Source organism: Macaca fascicularis, chromosome 1, assembly GCF_037993035.2.
Source record: "Macaca fascicularis isolate 582-1 chromosome 1, T2T-MFA8v1.1".
NCBI lineage: Eukaryota > Metazoa > Chordata > Mammalia > Primates > Cercopithecidae > Macaca > Macaca fascicularis.
This window is the reverse complement of record NC_088375.1, coordinates 210,267,713-210,290,302: the sequence shown is the minus strand read 5'-3', so window position 1 is coordinate 210,290,302 and position 22,590 is coordinate 210,267,713. Positions and strand designations below refer to the sequence as shown.

The following is a 22,590-nucleotide window of genomic DNA, read 5'->3' as shown; positions in this document are numbered from 1 at the left end:
GTACTCAGATTCCTGTCATTCCCTTAAAATATATTTTTACTTACTGCTAGTGCATATATTTGAAATTTTACAGACTTTAAAATTTATTGAAAATAAACCATAAAGTCATCTAGGAACCCCTTTAGTTATGTATACAAATGTAGAAATAAGACTTTGGGAATAGTGAGTTAAAACTACAAGCTCTTGGGAAGACATTACCTTATTCATGTTGGACAGAGATGTTGTAAGAATGAAATAAGTCATGTAGTTACCCTTCTATTACTGTTTTTTTTATACATGTATACACAAAGGAAGTTTCAGTTTCCCAATATAACTCCTAAAAACAGACTGTGCCACCAGGCACACACCCTTACTGTGTCCTAAAATACATGAATTTCTCCTATTCCATTTTTGGCTTGGAGCAAGTGAGTTGACTGCCATGCTTTGAAAAAGCCTTCATTGAATAGTTTAATACAGTGCTTTAATTGTGATACATACCAGTAATAGCGCCATAAACGATGGGAATCTGAGTCAGAAAAGGAAGTAAACCCATTATAGCTATTTCAGAGTTGTCTGTTACTTTTCATTTGCAGACTTTTTAAAGGCATTATTCCTATAGGTTGATTGATATTTGCAGATTTGTATATATATGTTTACGTGTATATGTGGAAATATGTGTAAGTGTATATGTTTAAGTGTATATGTTAAGTGTTTATATATAAAAAGTGGCACATGGGAGGTAGGCATTCAGGGCCTCATAATTAGAAAATATCAAAGAAGATATATGTTTATTACCTAGGACTTTATGTAAAATCAACAGTAGAGAGCACTTGAAATTGAAGCATATATTTTTTGGTCTTCTTTAGCAATCATAGGTCTCCAGTAAATCTAAAAAATGCTTCTTAGGGCAACTAAAACTATACAAGTAGTACATGATAATGAGTCTTTACCATCCCTACCCCCTAGTCATCAACTTCGCCTTCAGAGAGATAATTTATTTTAGGTTTGGTCTTTATTCTTCCAAATCTTTTCCTTTTTTCTTTTCTTTTCTTTTTTTTTTTTTTGAGACAGGGTCTGCCTCTGTCACCGAGGCTGGAGTGCAATGGCACGATCACGGCTTACTTTGTAGCCTTGAGCTCCTGGGCTCAAGTAATCCTCCAGCCTCAGCCTCCCACATAGCTAGGACTACAGGCATTTACTACCATAGCTGGCTAATTTTTTATTTTTAAGAGACAGGGTCTCCCTTTGTTACCCAGGCTGGTCTTGAACTCCTGGGCTCAAGCAGTCCTCTGACCTTGGCCTCCCAAAGTGCTGGGATTACAGATTTTAGCCATTGTGCTTGGCCTCGTCCAGATCTTTTCTATGGGTTTACACACTTATAGTCGTAAACAAAAGTTTAAAGAGAAGGTACCTCAAGAAAGTGAACATTGGTTCAAACAACAAAAACGCACCAGTATATATGAAAGCTATCACAGAGGAATAAAACATCCCTGTAGTACTTTTCATAACATATTCTTAATCTTAAAACATTAAATGTGAGTCTTTTTAGAAATTTGTGGGGGAGAAAATGCCTATAGTGCTTATTTTCCGGCTTTTCCTGGTAATTGCCTAATATCTTGGTGAGAAGTACTGACTCCAGAACAAACCAGCGGAGAACAATAGAACTCCTCTGAGAGTTACTTAGCAGCTTACTCTATGATTTGAAAAAAATGATTGTTACATGACATTTCATCCATAAGAACAAGCCCGTTTCTAGTTCTGGCACTGTATGACATGTTCTCTTTGAATCTCAGTTGGCATTAATGGCTATGCTGGTAGTATTCATGTGTCCCTTGTGAGGCTTTTAACAATCTCCCATTACTTGCCTGTCAGAGCAGCCTTAGTGCTTTGGTGGGAGTCATTTCCAAACCTAATTTTCTGTTCATATTGCAATTTAAAGAACGTTTAGATAAAAAAAGTGCCCAGGCTTCACAAAGAATTTCGATTTACATAAACGATTTGAACAAAAGCTTCAGATAATATAAGTGAAAATATTAAAATTGAGGGCAGAGTTAAGGATGTTCTGGCATGTCATCAGTTGAGAAACAGCCATGGCATAGTATAGAAAATTTCAGGAGTGAGACCTGGCTGCGTATGAGAGAGCTCTATCACTGATTTCACTGGGACCTTGGGCAAGCTGCCTCGTCTTCCTTGGAGTCGGTCACCTTATGTTTAAATTCAGGAAAAAGGAAGGGAAAAAAACTTCACTTTTGTAATAGTTTAAAATGTTACAATGGAACTATGAAACTGATAGTTCTGCATATCTTAAAAGGCAGTTAGAAACTCAGAAGAAAATCTGATTCCCAAATGGACTCTTCAGATAGTTTCATTTTCATGATCATGTCTCTGTGGTTCCACCTTTCTGAAAACAGTCTTCAGTAACTTGAGAAATCAGTTCAGTTTCCATGATCTTCAGTAGCAGCAGCATGAATGACACATGCCAAGAGACTAAATGGAATGAAACAGGCCTGTATTTCAGAGAGATCATCTGTTTCCTGCTGCTGGCCAGACAGGAAAGTCAGACTCCATTTTTCCCCTTTGTAAAATTGACTTGAGCTACATGAGGCACTTGTTAGAATAGTCCAATTCAAGTGCTTTATGACTGCATTCAGAATCACATGTGTACCCAGTGTGTGTGTGTGTGTGTGTGTGTGAATGTGTGTGGGTGGGGGGTGTGTGTGTTTGTGGAGAGTGTGTATGTGTGTCTGTGTGTGTGTGGGTAGGTGGGTAGTAGGTGTGTGTGTGGGTGGTGGGGTGTGTGTGAGTGGGAGTGTGTGTGTGTGAATGTGTGTGGGTTGAGGGGGTGTGTGTATGTGGGTGGGTGAGTGGGGATATGTGTGTGTGTGTGATTGAGAGACAAGGGAGACATAGACACATAGAGAGGGAGTACTTTGTTGCTATGTCTTTATGTTCTTTTTCAAGGCGATTTCAAAGATGATACATCCTGTTGAGGCTGCTAAGAGCTGAATTAATAGAGTTATTAGTGAATGTTTTTCTAAACCTGTTATCAGTATACTTTACTCCTAAACAGTTATTAAGATGTTAAAAATTATAGAATCTATATTTGGGCTGGGCAAAGTGGCTCACTCTTGTAATCCCAGCACTTTGAGAGGCCAGGGCAGGCGATCACTTGAGATCAGGAGTTCAAGACCAGCATGGCCAATGTGGTGAAATCCTATCTCTACTAAAAATACGAAAATCAGCCGGGCATGGTGGTGAGTGCCTGTAGTCCCAGCTACTCGGGAGGCTGACGCAGGAGAATCGCTTGAATCCCGGAGGCAGAGGCTGCAGTGAACTGAAATCACGCCACTGCACTCTAGCCTGGGCAACAGAGTGAGACTCCATCTCAAAAACAAAAACAAAGGAATTGTGAAATCTGTATTTGAAATCTTTTCATGGGTGCTTTTTTTTTTTTAAGTATTCTTCCACATATTGACATTAAAAGTAGACAAATTAACAATAATCCAAATCAGTAAAATTCTTTAACTGGTTGAACTGGGACAAAGACAAATTCTTAGTGACAAAGAGTCTTGGTGTGTTTGTTTTGTTGAGTACATGATTAATTCGTTCAATTAGTGACTTGTCAGTGAAAACAGAATATAGCAAATGTAGTATAAAGAATAATTAATAGTAGTAAAGCGTTCTGAAATAAATAATTCTGATTCGATGGTGTTAACTTCTGTGAGGTTTTTTGTTATTGTTGTATGTTTATATAGTGTCCAGTAGTCTCTTTGGTATGTGTGAATTAATTTTATGCCTTGAAAATCAGCACCTTCAAAAAGGAACTCAATTTTTTTGTTGTTCTCTTTCTGGAGAAAAAAGAAGCTCAATTTAAAAGATAAGGCCTACATATCTAGTACTTTTTTCTTCATTGGGCAAGTCAACTTGTTGCAGATAGGTCATCTTCAAGAGTCAGCTCTAGTGTCCTATATCTATGCTGCACTCATTTCATACCAAGCAGCTGGAACTAAGTCACCAGCCCAGCTTCCTCCAACTGTTGCAAGTGTACTGAATTATGTTTTAATAGAAATTAAGCCACTTAAGTCTCTGAAAACATTAGCTCCTATAGGATTCCTCCTTTTCATTCCTTTCTTTTCCTTTTGGTTTTTGTTTTTATTTCCTTTTCTTCATCTAGAAAGAAAATGGGAAACAACAGAATAATTTATTTCATCTGAAAGACTACCATGATGAGGGTAAAAGTAATAAACCCCAAAACACCGGAGAATATTTGCACCCTGTTGCAAGGCATGAGTTCTGTGCACTTTGCTCTTGATGTCACGTAAGGGAAATATTTGAATGAGTTTTAATCAAGTGTTGAATATTTACTGAAGGCCTTTTTGGAAGTAAATCAAAGATGTCTTGAAATTTTTAGCCATTACCTATCGGCTCAGTTTCATTTATCTCAAACTGCAATTCTTACAGTGTTACGTTTCTGTGAAATATCTGTAAAATGAGCCTTTGTGGGTCAAACAGAACACCTGAGGCCTGAGAGTGCCAGGGGAGAACTGCAGGTTGAAGAATCTTAGATTCTTTTTGGTTCATATATAGCTTGTGAGTGAATCAGATTACTATTTAGAACTTGTCCATTTATTTGAAGTCTACTAACACGTTTGGAGGCACTAAAGTTCCTTCTCAAATTTTTCACTTGGAATCAGGACCTGCCATGGTTGTCTGCCACCTCAACAGTGAATCCTAGAAAATAGTTTTATCGCTTTATTTATTAAAAAAAAAAAATACGTGTGTGTGTGTATATATATATATATATATAGCCTTTCAACTGAAACAAGATAGACTATTCACTAATCACAAATATTAATAGAAAATTGGTAATCATATGCCCTTTTAAACTTTCCTTGGTTATATATACAACTCTAAATTAATCAGACTTTGTTTATTACCAATCAGTTAATGCTAGGTAACCATTTATGAACCATCAGCTCTATTAAAATTAAAACTGCCAATCTTATTTCCTGCATAATACTTTGTTAATGTGATACTAAAAGTGGTAATGACTTTCATTTGCATACTTTTAGTTCACTTTCACGTGCCTGATTTAATCTTTACAGACAAAGCAGATCTTATAAAAGAGGAAATCCAGACCCAAAGAGGTTGTAATTTACTTAGTCATGAAGCTGGTAAATGGCAGAGCTTTTCTATTTGGGACTTCAAGCCAGTCCTTTTTATTCAACCTTGGTTCTTCTTTCTCTGATATGCTAACTTTCTCCCTCTCCCAATAAATATTTTTATTTGGGAGCCGGGTGCAGTGGCGTGCTCTCTAGTCCCAGCCACTCACAGCTGAGGATCACTTGAGCCCAGGAGTTTGAGGACAGCCTGGGCAACACAGCAAGAGAGGGAGACCCCTATCTCTAAAAAAAAGTTGAATAAAAATTTTTAAAAAATTAAGAATCTTTTTGTTTAGAGAGCTTAAAAACTTTCATAATTAATTATAGAAGTAATAGGTGTTATTTATTTTATCCCACATACCCTAACCCACCTCTACCCTCTTTGGTTTTTTTTTTTTTTTTTTTTTGAGACGGAGTCTTGCTTTGTCCCCCAGGCTGGAGTGCAGTGGCCGGATCTCAGCTCACTGCAAGCTCCGCCTCCCGGGTTCACGCCATTCTCCGGCTTCAGCCTCCCGAGTAGCTGGGACTACAGGCGCCCGCCGCCTCGCCCGGCTAGTTTTTTGTATTTCTTAGTAGAGACGGGGTTTCACCGTGTTAGCCAGGATGGTCTCGATCTCCTGACCTCGTGATCCACCCGTCTCGGCCTCCCAAAGTGCTGGGATTACAGGCTTGAGCCACCGCGCCCGGTCGGGTTTTTTTTTTTTTTTTTTTTTTAAAGCATTGAGACTGTTATAAATAAAGTTTCAGTGCTGCAAAAGAAATAGCACTCGAATATAAAATTTTCTTTTTAATTCTCAGCAAGGCAAGTTACTTATATGGAAGGGTGCGCTCTTACAGATGGAGCAATGGTGAGCGCACACTTGGACGAGGGAGGGGAAGGGGTTCCTATCCCTGATGCACGTGACCCCTGCTGCTGTGTCGTTTCCCCCATTGGCTAGGGTTAGACCGCACAGTCTAAACTAATTCTGATTGGCTAATTTAAAGAGAGTGACCGGGTGAGTGGTTTGGCCGGAAACGTGGTTGTGACGGAGCAGGTAATCGGAATGTGTCAGGGTGGAGCAGGTTATAGAATATGGTTGCTTTACTAGGAAGTTAAGTTTAAAAGTAGAAGGCGAAGAATTGACATACTGACATATTGATTCTTTGAAAAGAAATTTAGAACTCATATCTAACAAGACCATCTTCCCCTTTATCTAATCTACCCTGTTCTTAAAAAAACTACTTGTGAAAAACAGACTTATATTATTAACTTACATTTAGGCATTTAATTGACTGTTCATTGGATCTGTTTTATGACTTTGGAGTGAGAAAATCGTTTTCCAGGTAATCACAATTTATATATGACAAGATTAAAAAACAGTCTTTTTTTTTTTTTTGAGACAGAGTTTCACTCTTTTTTATTGCCTAGGCTGGAATGCGATGGCACGATCTCAGCTCACTGCAACTTCTGCCTCCCGGGTTTAAGCGATTCTCCTGCCTCAGCCTCCCAAGTAGCTGGGATTACAGGCATGCGCCACCATGCCTGGCTAATTTTGTATTTTTAGTAGAGATGGGGTTTCACCATGTTGGCCAGGCTGGTCTTGAACTCCTGACCTCAGATGATCTGCCTGCCTTGGCCTCCCAAAATGTTGAGATTACAGGCATGAGCCACTGTGCCTGGTCTACAGTCATCTCTTGGTATCCATGGGGGATTGGTTCAAGGACCCCTGGTGGATACCAAAATCCATAGATGCTCAAGTTTCTTATATAAAATGGAATAGTATTTGCATATTAACCTCCAAATAGCCTCCCATATACTTTAAATCATCTCTAGGTTGTAATACCTAATACAGGGTAAATGCTATGTAAGTTGTCATTACACTGTGTTTAGGGAATAATGAGAAGAAAAAGTCTGTACATGTTCAGTACAACTGCAACCACCGGCCTCCCCCTGCCCCTGCCCCGCCGCCCTTTTTTTTGAGACAGAGTCTCATTCTGTCACCCAGGCTGGAGTACAGTGTGTGATCATGGCTCATCTCAACCTCGATCTCCTGGGCTCAAGCGATCCTCTCACTTCAGCCTCCCAAGTAGCATGTGCCATCACGCCTGGCTAATTTTTGTATTTTTTGTAGAGACAGGAGATCCAGGTATCGATCTGTCTGCCTACCTACCTGTCTATAAAATATTATTATTATTATTTTTTTGAGATGGACTCTCACTCTGTCACCCAGACTGGAGTGCAGTGGCGCGATCTTGGCTCACTGCAACCTCTGCCTCCCAGGTTCAAGCGATTCTCCTGCCTTAGTCTCCCAAGTAGCTGGGACTACAGGCGCCCACCACCATGACTGGCTAATTTTTTTGTATTTTTAGTAGAGACAGGGTTTCACCATGTTGGCCAGGCTGGTCTCAAATTCTCGACCTCAAGTGATCTGCATGCCTCGGCCTCCCAAAGTGTTTGGATTACAGACGTGAGCCACCGCGCCTGGCCTTTTAAAAAATATTTTTGCCGGGCGCGGTGGCTCAAGCCTGTAATCCCAGCACTTTGGGAGGCCGAGGCGGGTGGATCACGAGGTCAGGAGATCGAGACTATCCTGGCTAACATGGTGAAACCCCGTCTCTACTAAAAATACAAAAAACTAGCCGGGCGTGGTGGCGGGCGCCTGTAGTCTCAGCTACTTGGGAGGCTGAGGCGGGAGAATGGCGTGAACCCGGGCTTGCAGTGAGCTGAGATCACACCACTGCACTCCAGCCTGGGAGACACAGCGAGACTCCGTCTCAAAAAAAAAAAAAAAAAAAAAAAAAAATATTTTTGATCCTCAGTTGATTGAATCCATAGATGCTGAACCCATGAATAAGGAGGGCTAACTTGTTTCATTTTGTGAAAAACTTTACCTTGTCAGACTAAAAAATGTTCAGTGTGAAAGGATCAGAGTTGAAAATCAAATCAGATTTTGACTTTTAAAAGTCTTCTTTTGGAGGTTAGGTTCTTATAGAAGTTGATAGAAAATATGTCTTATTTTTCTTTGTTTAGGAAGCAAGATAGACTCTAGAACTTGGACTTTGAGTTAAAAATTTTTGAATTATTGAGATAATTAAATAAATCTTTGTATCTTTGGTTGGAATGTAGTCATAGAAACCTGAGGCTTTCTAACCTAAATTGAAAGATGGAGCCAGAGAGAGAATATGAATAAATGAATAAGACCGAGGGAAATTGATAGATTATAAACTGGTTATAGTTTTTTGATTCCACTCTATCTTGAAAATTCTGATGATGAAGTATTTCACTTTCATGATATATTTAGATATTTTATTTTCTTTTCTTTTCCTTTTTATTTTGAGACAGAGTCTTGCTTTGTTGCCCAGGCTGGAATGCAGTGGTGCGATCTCAGCTCACTGTAACCTCCACCTTCCAGCAATTCTCCTGCCTTAGCCTCCTGAGTAGCTGGAACTACAGGCATGCACCAGTATGTCCAGCTAATTTTTATATTTTTAGTAGAGACGGGGTTTCATGTTGCCTAGGTTGGTCTTGAACTCCTGATCTCATGTGATCCACCCGCCTCGACCTTGCAAAGTGCTGGGATTATGGTCAGGAAGGAAGGAAGAAGGAAGGCAGGCAGGCTAACTTAATAACAAGATAAACAACTCTGGGCCATAATAGGAGGGAGAAACATTCTTTAAAACAATGTGCTGTTGTATTACTTTTCTTGAAGTACACATTTTTATAAGTTTGCTTTTTTAATTATGAAAGTTTTCAGACATGCATAAGAATAGAACAGACTTCTCCGTAAACCCAATTCAGTTATCAAGACCTTGCCACATTTACTTTGTCCCTTTTTTCTTATTTTCTTTGCTGAAATGTTTTAAAGTAAGTGCTAGACATCATGTCATTTCACCCCTACTTACTTCAGTGTATGTCTTCAAACAATGTGGACATTTTCTTCCCTAACCACAATGCTCTTATCTCCTGAAGTTCCTAGTATACAATTTGGGATTTCCCTGGTTATCTCTAAAACATCTTTTTATTTTTGATTTTTTGTTCAAGTCAATATCCAAGCAGTTTCTCCTTTTTATGTTTGATTGTGATGTCTCTTAAGCTTTTCTTAATCTGTAACAGTCCTCCACCTGTGTCTGGTAAAAATGCCATTCAGCTGAAAGGTAGATTGTCCCAAATCCAGAATTTAGCAATTGCTTCCTTGTGGTATCATTTAACTTTGTCCTCTCTTTCCCTCCTCCCTGCATTTCCTGTAAATAATCTCAAGACCCCTTTGTACTCTTAAATTATTGAAGGCCTCAAACAGCTTTCAGTTATGTGGGTTATATATACTGATTTTACTATATTAGAAATTAAAGCCGAGAAATTAGCCTGGGCAATATGGTGAGATCCTAAAAAAATTAGCTGGGCTTGGTGGCGTGTGCCTCTGGTCCCAGCTACTTGGGAGGCTGAGGTAAGAGAATCGCTTGAGCCCAGGAAGTCAAGGCTGCAGTGAGCCATGATTGTGCCACTGCACTCCTGCTTTGGTGACTGGTCTCAAAAAAAAAAACCCTGAGAAATTTTAAAAATATTTATTTACTAATTCATTTAAATATAGAACAATAATGAACCTACTACTTATTATAAAACATTTTTAATGTAAAACAACTATATTTCCCAAAACAAAAAATAGTGAGAAGAGTGGCATTCTTTTACATTTTTGCACATCTTGGAAGAGATTTCTTGTGTCTGCTTCTGTATTCATTACTTTGTGATATACCAAGTAGCCAAGTAAATTTGGAAAACTTTACTTATATGTGCATGAGAGGAGAATGAGAGTAAAGAAGGCAAATGATGCCTTAGTATTATAAGAATAGTTCTGACATCATGGATCACCTGGTGAAAGGATCTCCTGGCTTACGATTTCAGAAGCAGCTGCCCCAGAGGCTGTTTTCTTTCGTTTGTTGTTGTTGTTGTTGTTGTTTTAAGACAGGGTCTCACTCTGTTGCCCAGACTGAAATGCAGTGATGTGATCACCATTCACTGCAGCCTCGACCCCCTGGGCTCAGCCTCAGCTACAGGCACATGCCACCACACACAGCTAATTAAAAAAATTTTTTTATAGAGATAGGGTCTCACTATGTTGTCCAGGCTGGTCTCGCTCGAACTCCTGGACTCAAGCAATCCTCCTGCCTTGGCCTCTCAAAGTGCTAAGGTTACAGGTATGAGCCACTGCTCCCAGCCTGCCCTGGAGGCTTGATTAGATTCAGAATCAACTTTTTTGGTAAGAATACTTCATGATGCTATATTATATACTTCATATTTTGTCATTAGGAAACACACCATATCTGGTCATCTCATTTTTTGATCCAAAGATTCATTGGTGGGTTTGGGTGAGCCATTTTGCTTTTTTAATAAGATAGTGCAAACATTTCTTGCTGTTAGTAGTTGTCAGCATAACAGTTTCACCATCTTTATCAGTGTGTTGTGGTATTTTCAATTTTTCCTAATCAACAGGAGGAAGATATCTTATTGTTTACTTTTAAATTCCCTTTATAGTTGTGCTATTTTACATTTTTCTGTATGTTCACTTGTTTTATCTGTCTCTTATCAATTTCTTTTGACCCATACCTATTTGATATTTTTGATGACCTTTGAAATGAATTTGGACAAAATCCTTAGGTAATGTAGATTTTAAGCTTTTCTCACTCACTATAATACTTTGTCCATTCTTTGTTGCTTTTTGCCTTTCATTATGCCATCTTTTATATATTGAAGTAATTTTGATATTAGATAGTCTAATCTGGTGATCCTTTTCCTTGTTAAGCCTGGACTTCGATGAATCATGGGAAAGAAATAGCACCAGAATTTGGAATCTTATAAAGGTGAAGATGAGTGCAGGAATCAGCTGCTTTTCTCCTTTATTTTGCCAAAAAGAAAAAGAAAAAAAAGGCCCAAGGAAGTCATGAGTTACCCATCTTTACACAGTTAGTTGGGGCCAGAGTTGAAACCAGAGACTCACTCTCCAAAATATTTTTTTCCTCCTCATTCTATCCCTGTCTCTAATGAGTGCCTTAGTTAATTTGGAATGAGAATGATGGATTTTGTATTTTGGTTAAAAAAATCAAAGAATTTTCTTACCATAAATTATGTATTTTGTGGAGCTTTGCTTCTTATTAGAATACTATTACAGCTATTATACCTAGTGGAAAAGTACTCTCCCTTCCCCTTCCCTTCCCCTTTCCTTTTCTTTCCTTTCCTTTTCTTTCTTTCGAGACAGAGTCTTGCTCTGTCACCAGGCTGGAGTGCAGTGGCGCAATCTTGGTTCATTGCAATCTCCGCCTCCCAGGTTCAAGTGATTCTCCTGCCTCAGCCTCCCAAGTAGCTGGAACTACAGGCACATGCCACCGTGCCCAGCTAATTTTTATATTTTTAGCAGAGATGGAGTTTCACCTTGTTGGCCATGATAGTCTTGATTTCTTGACCTCGTGATCTGCCTCCCTCAGCCTCCCAAAGTGCTGGGATTACAGGTGTGAGCCACCGCGCCCGGTCGAAAAATACCATTTCTTTTTTTTTTTTTAGATAGAGTCTCGCTCTGTCACCCAGGCTGGAGTGCTGTGGCAAGATTTCTGCTCACTGCAACCTCTGCCTCCGGGGTTCAAGTGATTCTCCTGCCTCAGCCTCCTGAGTAGCTGGGATTACAGGCGCATGCCACCACACCCGCTTAATTTTTGTATTTTTAGTAGAGATGGGGTTTCACCATATTGGTCAGACTGGTCTCAAACTTCTGACGTCATGATCCTCCTGCCTTGGCCTCCCAAAGTGCTGGGATTACAGGCATGAGCCACCGTGCCTGGGTGAAAAATACCATTTCTTATTCAGTTTTATATATTTTAAAATTTAGAACCACTTTGATCTCTCTTCCTCCCCTTCCCTCCCCTCCTCTTCTTTTCAGACAGGGTTTCGCTTTGTCACCTAGGTTGGAGTGCAGTGGTACATTCTCAGCTCACTGCAATCTCCGCCTCCTGGGTTCAAGTTCTTCTCCTGCCTCAGCCTCCCAAGTAGCTGGGACTATAGGCACACGCCACCATGCCCGGCTAATTTTTTGTATTTGTAGTAGATATGGGGGTTTCACCATGCTGGCCAGGCTGGTCTCAAACTTCTGACCTCAGGTGTTCCACCTGCCTCCGCCTCCTAAAGGGCTGGGATTACAGACGTAAGCCACCACGCCTGGACAATTTATTTATTTTCTTTTTGAGATAGGGTCTCTCTGTCACCCAGGCTGTAGTGCAGTGGTGCAATCATGGCTCACTCCAGCTTCAACTTCCCAGGCTCAAGTGATCCTCCCACCTCAGCCTCCCTGGTAGCTGGGACTGTAGGCGTGCACCACCATGCCTGGCTAATTTTTTATATTTTGTGGAGACAGGATCTCACCATGTTGCCCAGGCTGGGTCTCAAACTCCTGGGTTCACGCAATCTCACACCTCAGCCTCCCGTAGTGCTACGATTACAGATGCAAGCCACCGTGCCTGGCCAACTTTGAGAATTTAAAGTATTACTGGTGTTTTAGAGTAAAAAATGATCTGATTTTGACCAATATTTTGCCCAACAGGAAGCCTGCAGACCTGCAGAACTTGGCTCCCGGGACCCACCCACCATTTATAACTTTCAACAGTGAAGTCAAAACGGATGTAAATAAGATTGAGGAATTTCTTGAAGAAGTCTTATGCCCTCCCAAGTGAGTATCAAAGAAAATATGTATGAAAATATTGTCACTTCTTTGAAGCTTGTGTTACTTGTCTGTAGAGATCTTTCTCACAGCATTAATTTGGAATGACTAGGACTCTCTTCTATGTTTCTTATAATTAATGTTACACAGATAAAAGAATTGGCTTCCAGCTAGGCCAATAAGCCATACTAAGAAAGGTGGGGATTTGTCTAAGCTGTAGAGTACATGATAAAAACAGATTTGGGATGTGTGTGATAGGTCAGGAAAGACTGGTTATTTCTGGGCAGTAGGTCTCAAACTGAGAGAGAAGTTTAAAGAGGAGAAGGAGTGGGGAAAGACACATTTCAGCTGAACCCAGTAAGAATCATCTTAGCAGGAGTGTGGCACAGACTGCTATGAGATTTGATTTCAGTTCATTTTAAAGTTAACTTTCTAAAGCTATAATCCAAGGAAATTTTCGACTTTTCAGACCGTGTCCCTAGGATTCAGAGTTTTTATTTACTTATTTCTTTGAGGTGTTCCAGATGTCTAGGTCCCGGATGTACTGTAATGATAGTTACCTAAATTGCAAATATGCAGTTTTGCATCATACTATAATCTTGGCATAGGTTCAAAGCATTATTTGTTTCTTTTAGGCTTTTCCAGTTTCATCATCCTGAAAATTGACATGTTTTGTTTCTACTGACCCAAACCTTTCATGCTGGTTAACTTGACTCTTGCCCTCCATGTCCAGATATATTTTCCAGGAATGGGATTATTGAGACAGAGGGGTCTAAAATAATTATAGGCATACCCTGAAGGGTATGGTTCCAGACCATTGCGGGTTAGGTTCCACACCACTGTGATAAAATGAATATTGGAATAAAATGAGTCACATGAAATTTTTGGTTTCCCAGTGCATGTAAAAGTTATATTTATAGTAGTATACTGTAGTGTTTTAAGTGTGCAATAATAGCATTATGTCTGAAAATATTGCATATACCTTAATTTAAAAATACTTCTTTGCCAGGCTGGGTGCGGTGGCTCATGCCTGTAATCTCAGCACTTTGGGAGGCCGAGGCAGGTGAATCACCTGATGTTGGGAGTTTGAGACCAGCCTGACCAACATGGAGAAACCCTATCTCTACTAAAAATACAAAATTAGCCGGGCATGGTGGCACATGCCTATAATCCCAGCTACTCAGGAGGCTGAGGCAGGAGAATCACTTGAACCCGCGAGGTGGAGGTTGTGAGCTGAGATTGTGCCACTGCATTCCAGCCTGGGTGACAAAAGCAAAACTCCACCTCAAAAAAAAAAAAAAAATCATTGTTGACAAATGCTAATGGTTATCTGAGCCTTCAGCCAGTCAATCTTTTTGCCGATGAGGGTCTTGCCTTGATGTTGCTGGCCACTGACTGATCAGAATGGTGGTTGCTGGTTGGGGTGACTGTGGCAATTTCTTGAAGTAGACAACAATGAATTTTTCTACATTGATGGACTCTTCCTTTCATGAAAGATTTCTCTGTAATATGCAATACTGTTTGATAGCATTTAAAAATTTTTAAATAAATATTCTTTGCCTGAGGCTAATCTCAAGAGGTCCTGAGAACATGCGCCCCGTTTGATAGTGTTTTACCCACAGTAGAACCTTTTTCAAAATTAGAATCCATCTTCTGAAACCCTCCTGCTGTTTGAACAACTAAGTTGATGTAATATTCTAAATTCCTTGTTGTCATTTCATCAATGTTCTTAGCATCTTCACTAGGTATAGATTCTATCTCAAGAAACCATTTTCTTTGCTCATTCATAAGAAGCAACTCCTCATCGTTTCAAATTTTATTATGAAGGTAGAACAATTCGATTACATTTTCAGGCTCCACTTCTAATTCTAGTTCTCTTGCTATTTTCAACACATACATAGTTCCTCCTTCCACTGACATCTTGAACCTGTGAATATCATCCATGAGGGTTAGAATCCACTTCCTCCAAACTCCTGTTAATGTTGCTATTTTGACCTCCTCCCATGAATCATGAATATTCGTTTTTGTTTTTTTTTTTTGGATGGAGTTTTTGTTCTTATCACCCAGGCTGGAGTGCGGTGGTACAATCTTGGCTCACCGCAACCTCCGCCTCCCAGGTTCAAGCGATTCTTCTGCCTCAGCCTCCCGAGTAGCTGGGATTACAGGTGCTTGCTGCCATACCCACCTAATTTTGTATTTTTTTAGTAGAGATGGGGTTTTGCCATTTTGGCCAGGCTGGTCTTGAACTCCTGGCCTCAGGTGATCCGCCTATCTCGGCCTCCCAAAGTGCTGGGATTACAGGTGTGAGCCACCAGGCCTAGCTGAATGTTCTTAATTGCATCTAGAATGGTAAATCCTTTCCAGGTCAGTTTGCTTTGCTCAGATCCATCAGAGGAATCACTTTCTATGGCCTTTTGAAATGTGTTTGTTAAATAATAAGACTTGAAAGTCAAAATTACTCTTTAATTTATGGACTGCAGAATGGATGTCGTGTTAGCAGGCATGAAAACAACCATGATCTCCCTGTATACTGCTATCAGAGTTCTGGGGTGACTAGTGCATTGTCAATGAGTGGTAATATTTAGAAAGGAATCTTTTTTTCCTGGGCAGTGGCTCTCAACAGTGGGCTTAAAATATTTAGTAAACCACACTGTGAACAGATGGATGTGCCATTATCCAGGTTTTTTTAAATTGTTCCATTTATAGAGCATGTGCAGAGTAGCTTCAGTATAATTCTTAAGGGTTCTGCAAATTTTGGAATGGAAGATGAGCATGGGTTTCAACCTAATGTCAGCAGCTGCATTAGACTCTAACAGACTCAGCCTGTCCTTTGAAGATTTGAAACCAGACATTGAGTTTTCCTCTGTAGCTATGAAAATCATAGATGACATCTTCTTTCAATAGAAGGTTTTGTCTGCATTAAAAATCTGTTCAGTGTAGCCGCCTTCATCAATGATCTATCTAGATAGATCATTGATCATTTATTTCTACCTTCCCAGAAGTCCTAACCTTCCTTTCATCCCTAGTAAAGTATCTCCAGACCAACACTAAGAAAACCATATCTTGATTTTTTCCTCCAGGCCATGCATATAATTAGAATGCCAGTAAATCAAAGCTAGGATATTTGTGAATATAAATTGAAGCTTTACATCTCTTAATAGAGTACTATTATGAACATGCATTCAACTTAGTGGAAATAACTTTTTTTTTGAGACAGGGTTTCACTCTTGTTGCTCAGGCTGGAGTGCAATGGCGCAATCTTGGCTCACTGCAACCTCTGCCTCTCAGGTTCAAGAGATTCTCCTGCCTCAGCCTCCCAAGTAGCTGGAATTACAGGCGTCCACCACCACACCCAGCTAATTTTTTGTATTTTTAGTAGAGACGGGATTTCATCATTTGGCCAGGCTGTTCTCGAACTCCTGACCTCAGGTGGTTCACCCGCCTCGGCCTCCCAGAGTGCTGGGATTACAGGCATGAGCCACGGTGCCTGGCCATACTTTTTTTTTTTTGGGACGGAGTCTGACTCTGTCGCCCAGGCTGGAGTATAGTGGCATAATCTCGGCTCACTGCAACCTCCGCCTCCTGGGTTCAGGCGATTCTCCTGCCTCAGTCTCTCGAGTAGCTGGGATTACAGGCACCTGCCACCACGCCCGGCTAATTTTTTTTTTGTAGTTTTAGTAGAGATGGGGTTTCACCATATTGGCCAAGCTGCTCTTGAACTCCTGACCTTGTGACCTGCCTGCCTCGGCCTCCCAAAGTGCTGAGATTACAGGCATGAGCCACCGCGCCCAGCCATACTTTTTTTTTTTCATTTTTTTTAAGAAAAAAAAAGACAGTGTGTTGTACTGTCACCCAGGGGCTGGAGTGCAGTAGTGCTGTCTTGGCTCACTGCAGCCTCTAACTCCTAGGCTCCTGCGTAGGATGATCCTCCTGCCTCAGCCTTCCAAATAGGTGGGACCACAGGCAGGCACCACTATGACCCACTTCTGGATCCCCTTTTGGTCTGGGTTTTTTTTTTTTTTTTTTGACATGGTCTTGCTCTGTTGCCCAGGCTGGAGTGCAGTGGTGCGATTATGGCTCACTGCCCCCCACCTCGACCTCCTAGGCTCGAGTAATTCCCCTGAGGAGCTGGGAGTACAGGTGTGTGCCACCATGCCCAGCTAAGTTTTTAAAAATTTTTGTGGAGTTGGGGTCTTGCTGTGTTACCCAGGTTGGTCTCAAACTCATGGGCTCAATCAATCCTCCTGCCTCAGTCTCCCAAATTGCTGGGATTACAGATGTAATCTGTCATGCGTGGCTCCTTTTTAGTCTTAAAAGTGTTAGCTCTGAGATAAGTTCCATATTTGCCAACTTGCTCTCAGACACTAATTGAAAATGGTCTTCTATCTAGAAGATCAATTCTAGATAGATCATTGATGAAGGTAGATCTGATTTTCTAGATAGATCATCTGATGAAGGTGATGAAGGAAGATCTAGATAGATCAGCTAGATCTTCTAGATAACTGGCTGCATGCAGCTTCTGCATAAGCATTTGCTGCTTCATGTTTTACTTTTATGTTACGAAGATGGCCTCTTTACTTAAACCTCACGAACCAACCTCTGCTACCTTCAAACTTTGCTTCTGTAGCTTTGTCACCTCTCTCTACCTTGACAGAACTGAAGCAAGTTAGGGCCTTGCTCTGGATTAGGCTTTGGCTTAAGGGAATGCTGTGGCTGGTTTGATTATCTGGACCACTCAAACTTTGTCCCTATGTCGTCTCCACTAAATGATGGGGTTCCACCATGTTGGCCAGACTGGTCTCGAAATCCTGACCTCAAGGTATCCGCCCACCTCGGCCTCTCAAAGTGCTGGGATTACAGGTGTGAGCCACTGCGCCTGGCCCAGTTACTCAGTATTGATCCATTCATTTATTTATTGATTTATTCATTCTGCAAAGGGTTAATGGACTACAAAGCACTGTGAATATATTAGTAAATAAAACACAGTTCTTGCCCTCAAGTACAGTCAAGTATGGTTGGAGAGGTGGTTATGGTGGTGGGACCGGAAAGTGAATGGAATCAGGAAAGGCTTTAGAGAAGAGTCAGCGCTTGAACTGTCTTAATTTAAAAAAATAAAAAGATGTTCAGCAGTTGAACAAAGGAATGACAGGTGTTCCACAGCAGAAGAGTCATTTTAAATACATAGTATAAACATATATATTATACACATACTACACATAAATAGTATGTAATGTATATTATAATTAATAATATACGTATATTTGGGAGAGTGGCTGAACTGTGATGTGCATGGTTGGGATGGTAGGCAGGAAGGCTGATGAACAACAATGCCTCTGTGTATAACTAGCTTCTCATCTGTTGTGAGCAGAATTGCTCTCTGGTTAACAATCTTGTGCTAAGCCTAAGACTTTATTTTCTTAATTCTTTTTTCTACTAAAATTCTAAAAGCCTGTCCTCTACTATCCTTCCTGCCCTTCTAAGAGCCTGGAGCTTCTTTTTATCTCTACCTTCCCAGGAGTCCTAACTTTCCTTTCATCCCTAGTAAAGTATCTCCAGACCAACATTAAGAAAACTATATCTTCATTTTTCCTCCAGGCTATGCATATAATTAGAATGCCAATAAATCAAAGCTAGGATATTTGTGAATATAAATGGAAGCTTTATATCTCTTAATAGGGTACTATTATGAACATGCATTCAACTTAGTGGAAATAACTTTTTTTTTTTTTTTGAGATGGAGTTTCACTCTTGTTGCCCAGGCTGGAGTGCAATGGTGCAATCTTGGCTCACTGCAACCTCTGCCTCTCAGGTTCAAGAGATTCTCCTGCCTCAGCCTCCCAAGTAGCTGGAATTGCAGGCGTCCACCACCACGCCCAGCTAATTTTTTGTAATTTTAGTAGAGATGGGATTTCACTATGTGGCCAGGCTGTTCTCGAACTCCTGACCTCAGGTGATTCACCCGCCTTGGCCTCCCAGAGTGCTGGGATTGTAGGCATGAGCCACCGCGCCTGGCCATAACTTTTTTTTTTTTTTTTTTTTTTTGAGATGGAGTCTCACTCTGTCGCCCAGGCTGGAGTGCAGTGGTGCGATCTCGGCTCACTGCAACCTCCGCCTCCTGGGTTCAGGCAATTCTCCTGCTTTAGTCTCTCGAGTAGCTGGGATTACAGGCACCTGCCACCACACCTGGCTAATTTTTTTTTTTGTAGTTTTAGTAGAGATGGGGTTTCACCATATTGGCCAAGCTGCTGTTGAACTCCTGACTTTGTGACCTGCCCGCCTCGGCCTCCCAAAGTGCTGGGATTACAGGCATGAGCCACCGCTCCCAGCCATACTTTAAAAACAAAAACAAGAAAACATCAGACAATGTCTTATACTGTCGCCCAGGCTGGAGTGCAGTAGTGCTGTCTTGGCTCGCTGCAGCCTCAAACTCCTAGGCTCCTGTGTAGGATGATCCTCCTGCCTCACCCTTCCAAATAAGTGGGACCACAGGCAGGCACCACTATGTCCCACTTCTGGATCCCCTTTTTTGTCTGTGTTTTTTTTTTTTTTTTGACATGGTCTTGCTCTGTTGCCCAGGCTGGAGTGGAGTGTGGCATTATGGCTCACCGCAGCCTCGACCTCCTAGACTCGAGCAGTTCCCCTGAGGAGCTGGGAGTACAGGTGTGTGCCACCATGTCCCGCTAAGTTTTAAAAATTTTTGTAGAGATGGGGTCTTGCTGTGTTACCCAAGTTGGTCTCAAACTCATGGGCTCAATCAATCCTCCTGCCTCAGTCTCCCAGATTGCTGGGATTACAGATATAAGCTGTCATGCCTAGCACCTTTTTAATCTTAAAAGTATCAGCTCTGAGATAAGTTCCATATTTGCCAACTTGCTCTCAGACACTAATTGAAAATGATCTTCCTCTTGTGTCACTGTAGATCATTGTATCAACATTAAATTATAAATGGAGAAGCAAGCAGTTTGAATTATTATTCATTCTCTATGAAGGGAACTTTTGTTTTAAAGCATTGTCTGAAGTGCTTATTATATGAATTCTTCCAAGTATTTTTAAGTTTTTAAAATTAGTGTGCTGATAACATACGTATGACTTTAGTTAAATGGACATTTCCTCATATTCTCTTATATCCTTCAACAACAACAATGAAGACTTTTCGGCTGGGCATGGTGGCTCATGCCTGTAATCCCAGCACTTTGGGAGACCACAGCGGGTGGATGGCTTGAGCTCAGGAGTTCAAGACCAGCCTGGGCAACATGATGAAACCCAGTCTCTACAAAAAATACAAAAATTAGCTGGGTGTGGTGGCACATACCTGTAGTCCCAGGTACTGGGGAGTCTGAGGTGGGAGGATTGCTTGGGCCTGGGAGGCAGAGGTTGCAGTGAGCTGAGATCATGCCACTGTATTCCAGCCTGTGCGATACAGCAAGACCCTGTCTCAAAAAAAAAAAGAAGGAAAAAAAAGAATTTTCATTATTCCTTCTCATTTCCCTCTGAGGGAAAGTGACATTAAGAGAAATAGTAGAGTTAATATGGAATATTCTGGATTCTTAGCATGTAATGCCCTGTAAGACATCATCGCTTTAAATTGGACCTTGAAAATAAACATTTTCATATTGCTTTTTTATATAAAAATTCCAGCCCCATTATATTTGAGCATATTCATAGAAACACTGTAACCAGAGATGGTCTTTTTCATTCAGTTTAAATACATGGGAATCTTTGTGTTATAAATGTTCACAATGTGCCAAATCCCCTGTAGGGGTAAAAATTTTTCCTACTACTTTGTGTTTTTTTTGTTTCGTTTTGTTTTTGTTTAGAGACAGGGTCTCGCTCCTTGCTCTGTCCACCCAGACTGGAATGCAGTGGTGTAATCTTACCTCACGGTAGCCTCCACCTCCCAGGCTCATAATCTTCCTCCCTCAGCCTCTTGAGTAGCTGGGACTACAGGTGCACATCATCAAGCCCAGCTAATGTTTGTATTTTTTTGTAGAGAGTAAGATCACTTTCAATTGGTGTCTGAGAACAGGGTCTCGCCATGTGACCCAAGCTGTGGCCTTGAACTCCTGGGCTCAAGCCATCTGCCTGCCTCAGCCTCCCAAAGTGCTGGGATTACGGGCGTGAGCCACCGTGCCTGACCAAGGATTGTTTTTGATGTTGCTTATCCTGGTGCTGTTATTAATAACACTCAAGTGCTAATTATGCGTCATGCATTGTGCTTTGTGGGTTATTTTGTGGATTATCTCTGTTAATCCTCGCAAAGACTTTGTGAAGAAACTGAAGGTGTAATCCAAATAATTTGTCCAAGGTTTCACAGTTAATGGTAGCAGAGCAGGGATACTTTTGAAGCCACATCAGTATGACTTCAGAAATCTGTGTTTCATCTGTTCTCTGCTTTCTGCTTCTCATTTTATTGGGTTTGGCTTTTGTGAAAGAGGGAAAATGTTAAGTCTTTAATTGGGATTGTGCTTTAATGAGTACAAAATTGAAAGCTAGCTCAAGTTTAGAGGAAAGGTAGGAGAGAAATCAAAGATAGTTTACTTGACTGTGAGCAAGTGGGACCAAAGGTGGTTATTAAACTTAATTCAATGAATTCTTTTTTGTTTGTTTGTTTGTTTGTTTTTTCGGAGACAGAACCTTGCTGTGTTGCCCAGGTTGAAGTGCAGTGGTGCCTTCTTGGCTCACTGCAACCTCCGCCTCCTAGGTTGAAGCGATTCTCCTGCCTCAGCCTCCCGAGTAGCTGGGATTACAGGTGTGCACCACCATGCCTGGCTAATTTTTGTATTTTTAGTAGCGACAGGGTTTCACAATGTTGGCCAGGCTGGTTTGGAACTCCTGACTTCAAGTGATCCGACCACCTTGGCCTCCCAGAGTGCTGGGATTACAGGTGTGAGCCACAGTGCCCGCCCTTACTTAATTCAGTAAATTCCTTGAAAAAGGAGGTGAATCTTAATTCTTCTGATGAATTTTTATTTATTTGTATGCATTGAAACAGCATGTTTGAAGTGGGAATGCCTTCTTTTTAGTGGGCTCTATGGACCCAGAATGTGAAATGCTAATTAATTAGCATAATTTTCATCATGCAGAATTTGTTTCTAGGGGATGAGTGGGAGGAGGAAGGGTTTCTGGGATCACAAGCTGCATTTATTTTCCTTTCCTCTGTTGTGCTATATTGTTCTAGGGCGCACCCAGGAACCATTCTGTCTCACTGCCTTTTCCTTTCAGAACAAGGAGGTCGCAGGTCTTTATTGCTAGTCTTCTTCAGGCTCTGCTTATAAGACTTTTGTTTCTAAATAGGATGAGGAGAAAAGGGAGAAGAATTGTGCAAGCTGGTAGACTGGAATCTGGCATTTCTAATTATATGTTTTTGGCATGTGATGTACTGAGGACTGAGTGGTTTTTTGTGAACACTTCCTGATTTAATCATGACAAATATAAATACAGGCAATTGTCTACTCTAGAGTTACTTAACATTGAGAGGCTAATGAAAAGCTCAAATTAAATAACTTACTGGTGTATGTAACTATAGGTTTTAAAGTGAACTTTCTCTTCTTGTCCCGGGGAAAGTATTTTTGTGTATATTTTTTAGTTCTTGCTTGAATGAAGAAACCACTTTGCTAAAAAACTTTGAAACTTGGATTTTTAACTGAAACAGCCTAGATACTTAGCTAACTTACTGATAAAAAGATAAAATAGGAGGAAGCTAGATAGATTTGGAGGAGCATGCTATAAAATGTTATTAAGCCTTTGTAAAAAATGAGACATACAGTCTG

General features: G+C 40.8%; 1 protein-coding gene across 2 annotated transcripts in view; it reads left to right on the top strand.

Moving 5' to 3' along the window:
• CLIC4 (chloride intracellular channel 4) overlaps positions 1-22,590 on the top strand; it is a 98,145-nt gene that overhangs the window by 57,314 nt on the left and 18,241 nt on the right. For both annotated transcript variants that reach the window (XM_005544411.3, XM_005544412.4), the window contains one exon: positions 12,704-12,829. In XM_005544411.3, coding sequence (XP_005544468.1) covers positions 12,704-12,829 — 126 coding nt within the window. The remainder of the gene's footprint in view (positions 1-12,703; positions 12,830-22,590) is intronic.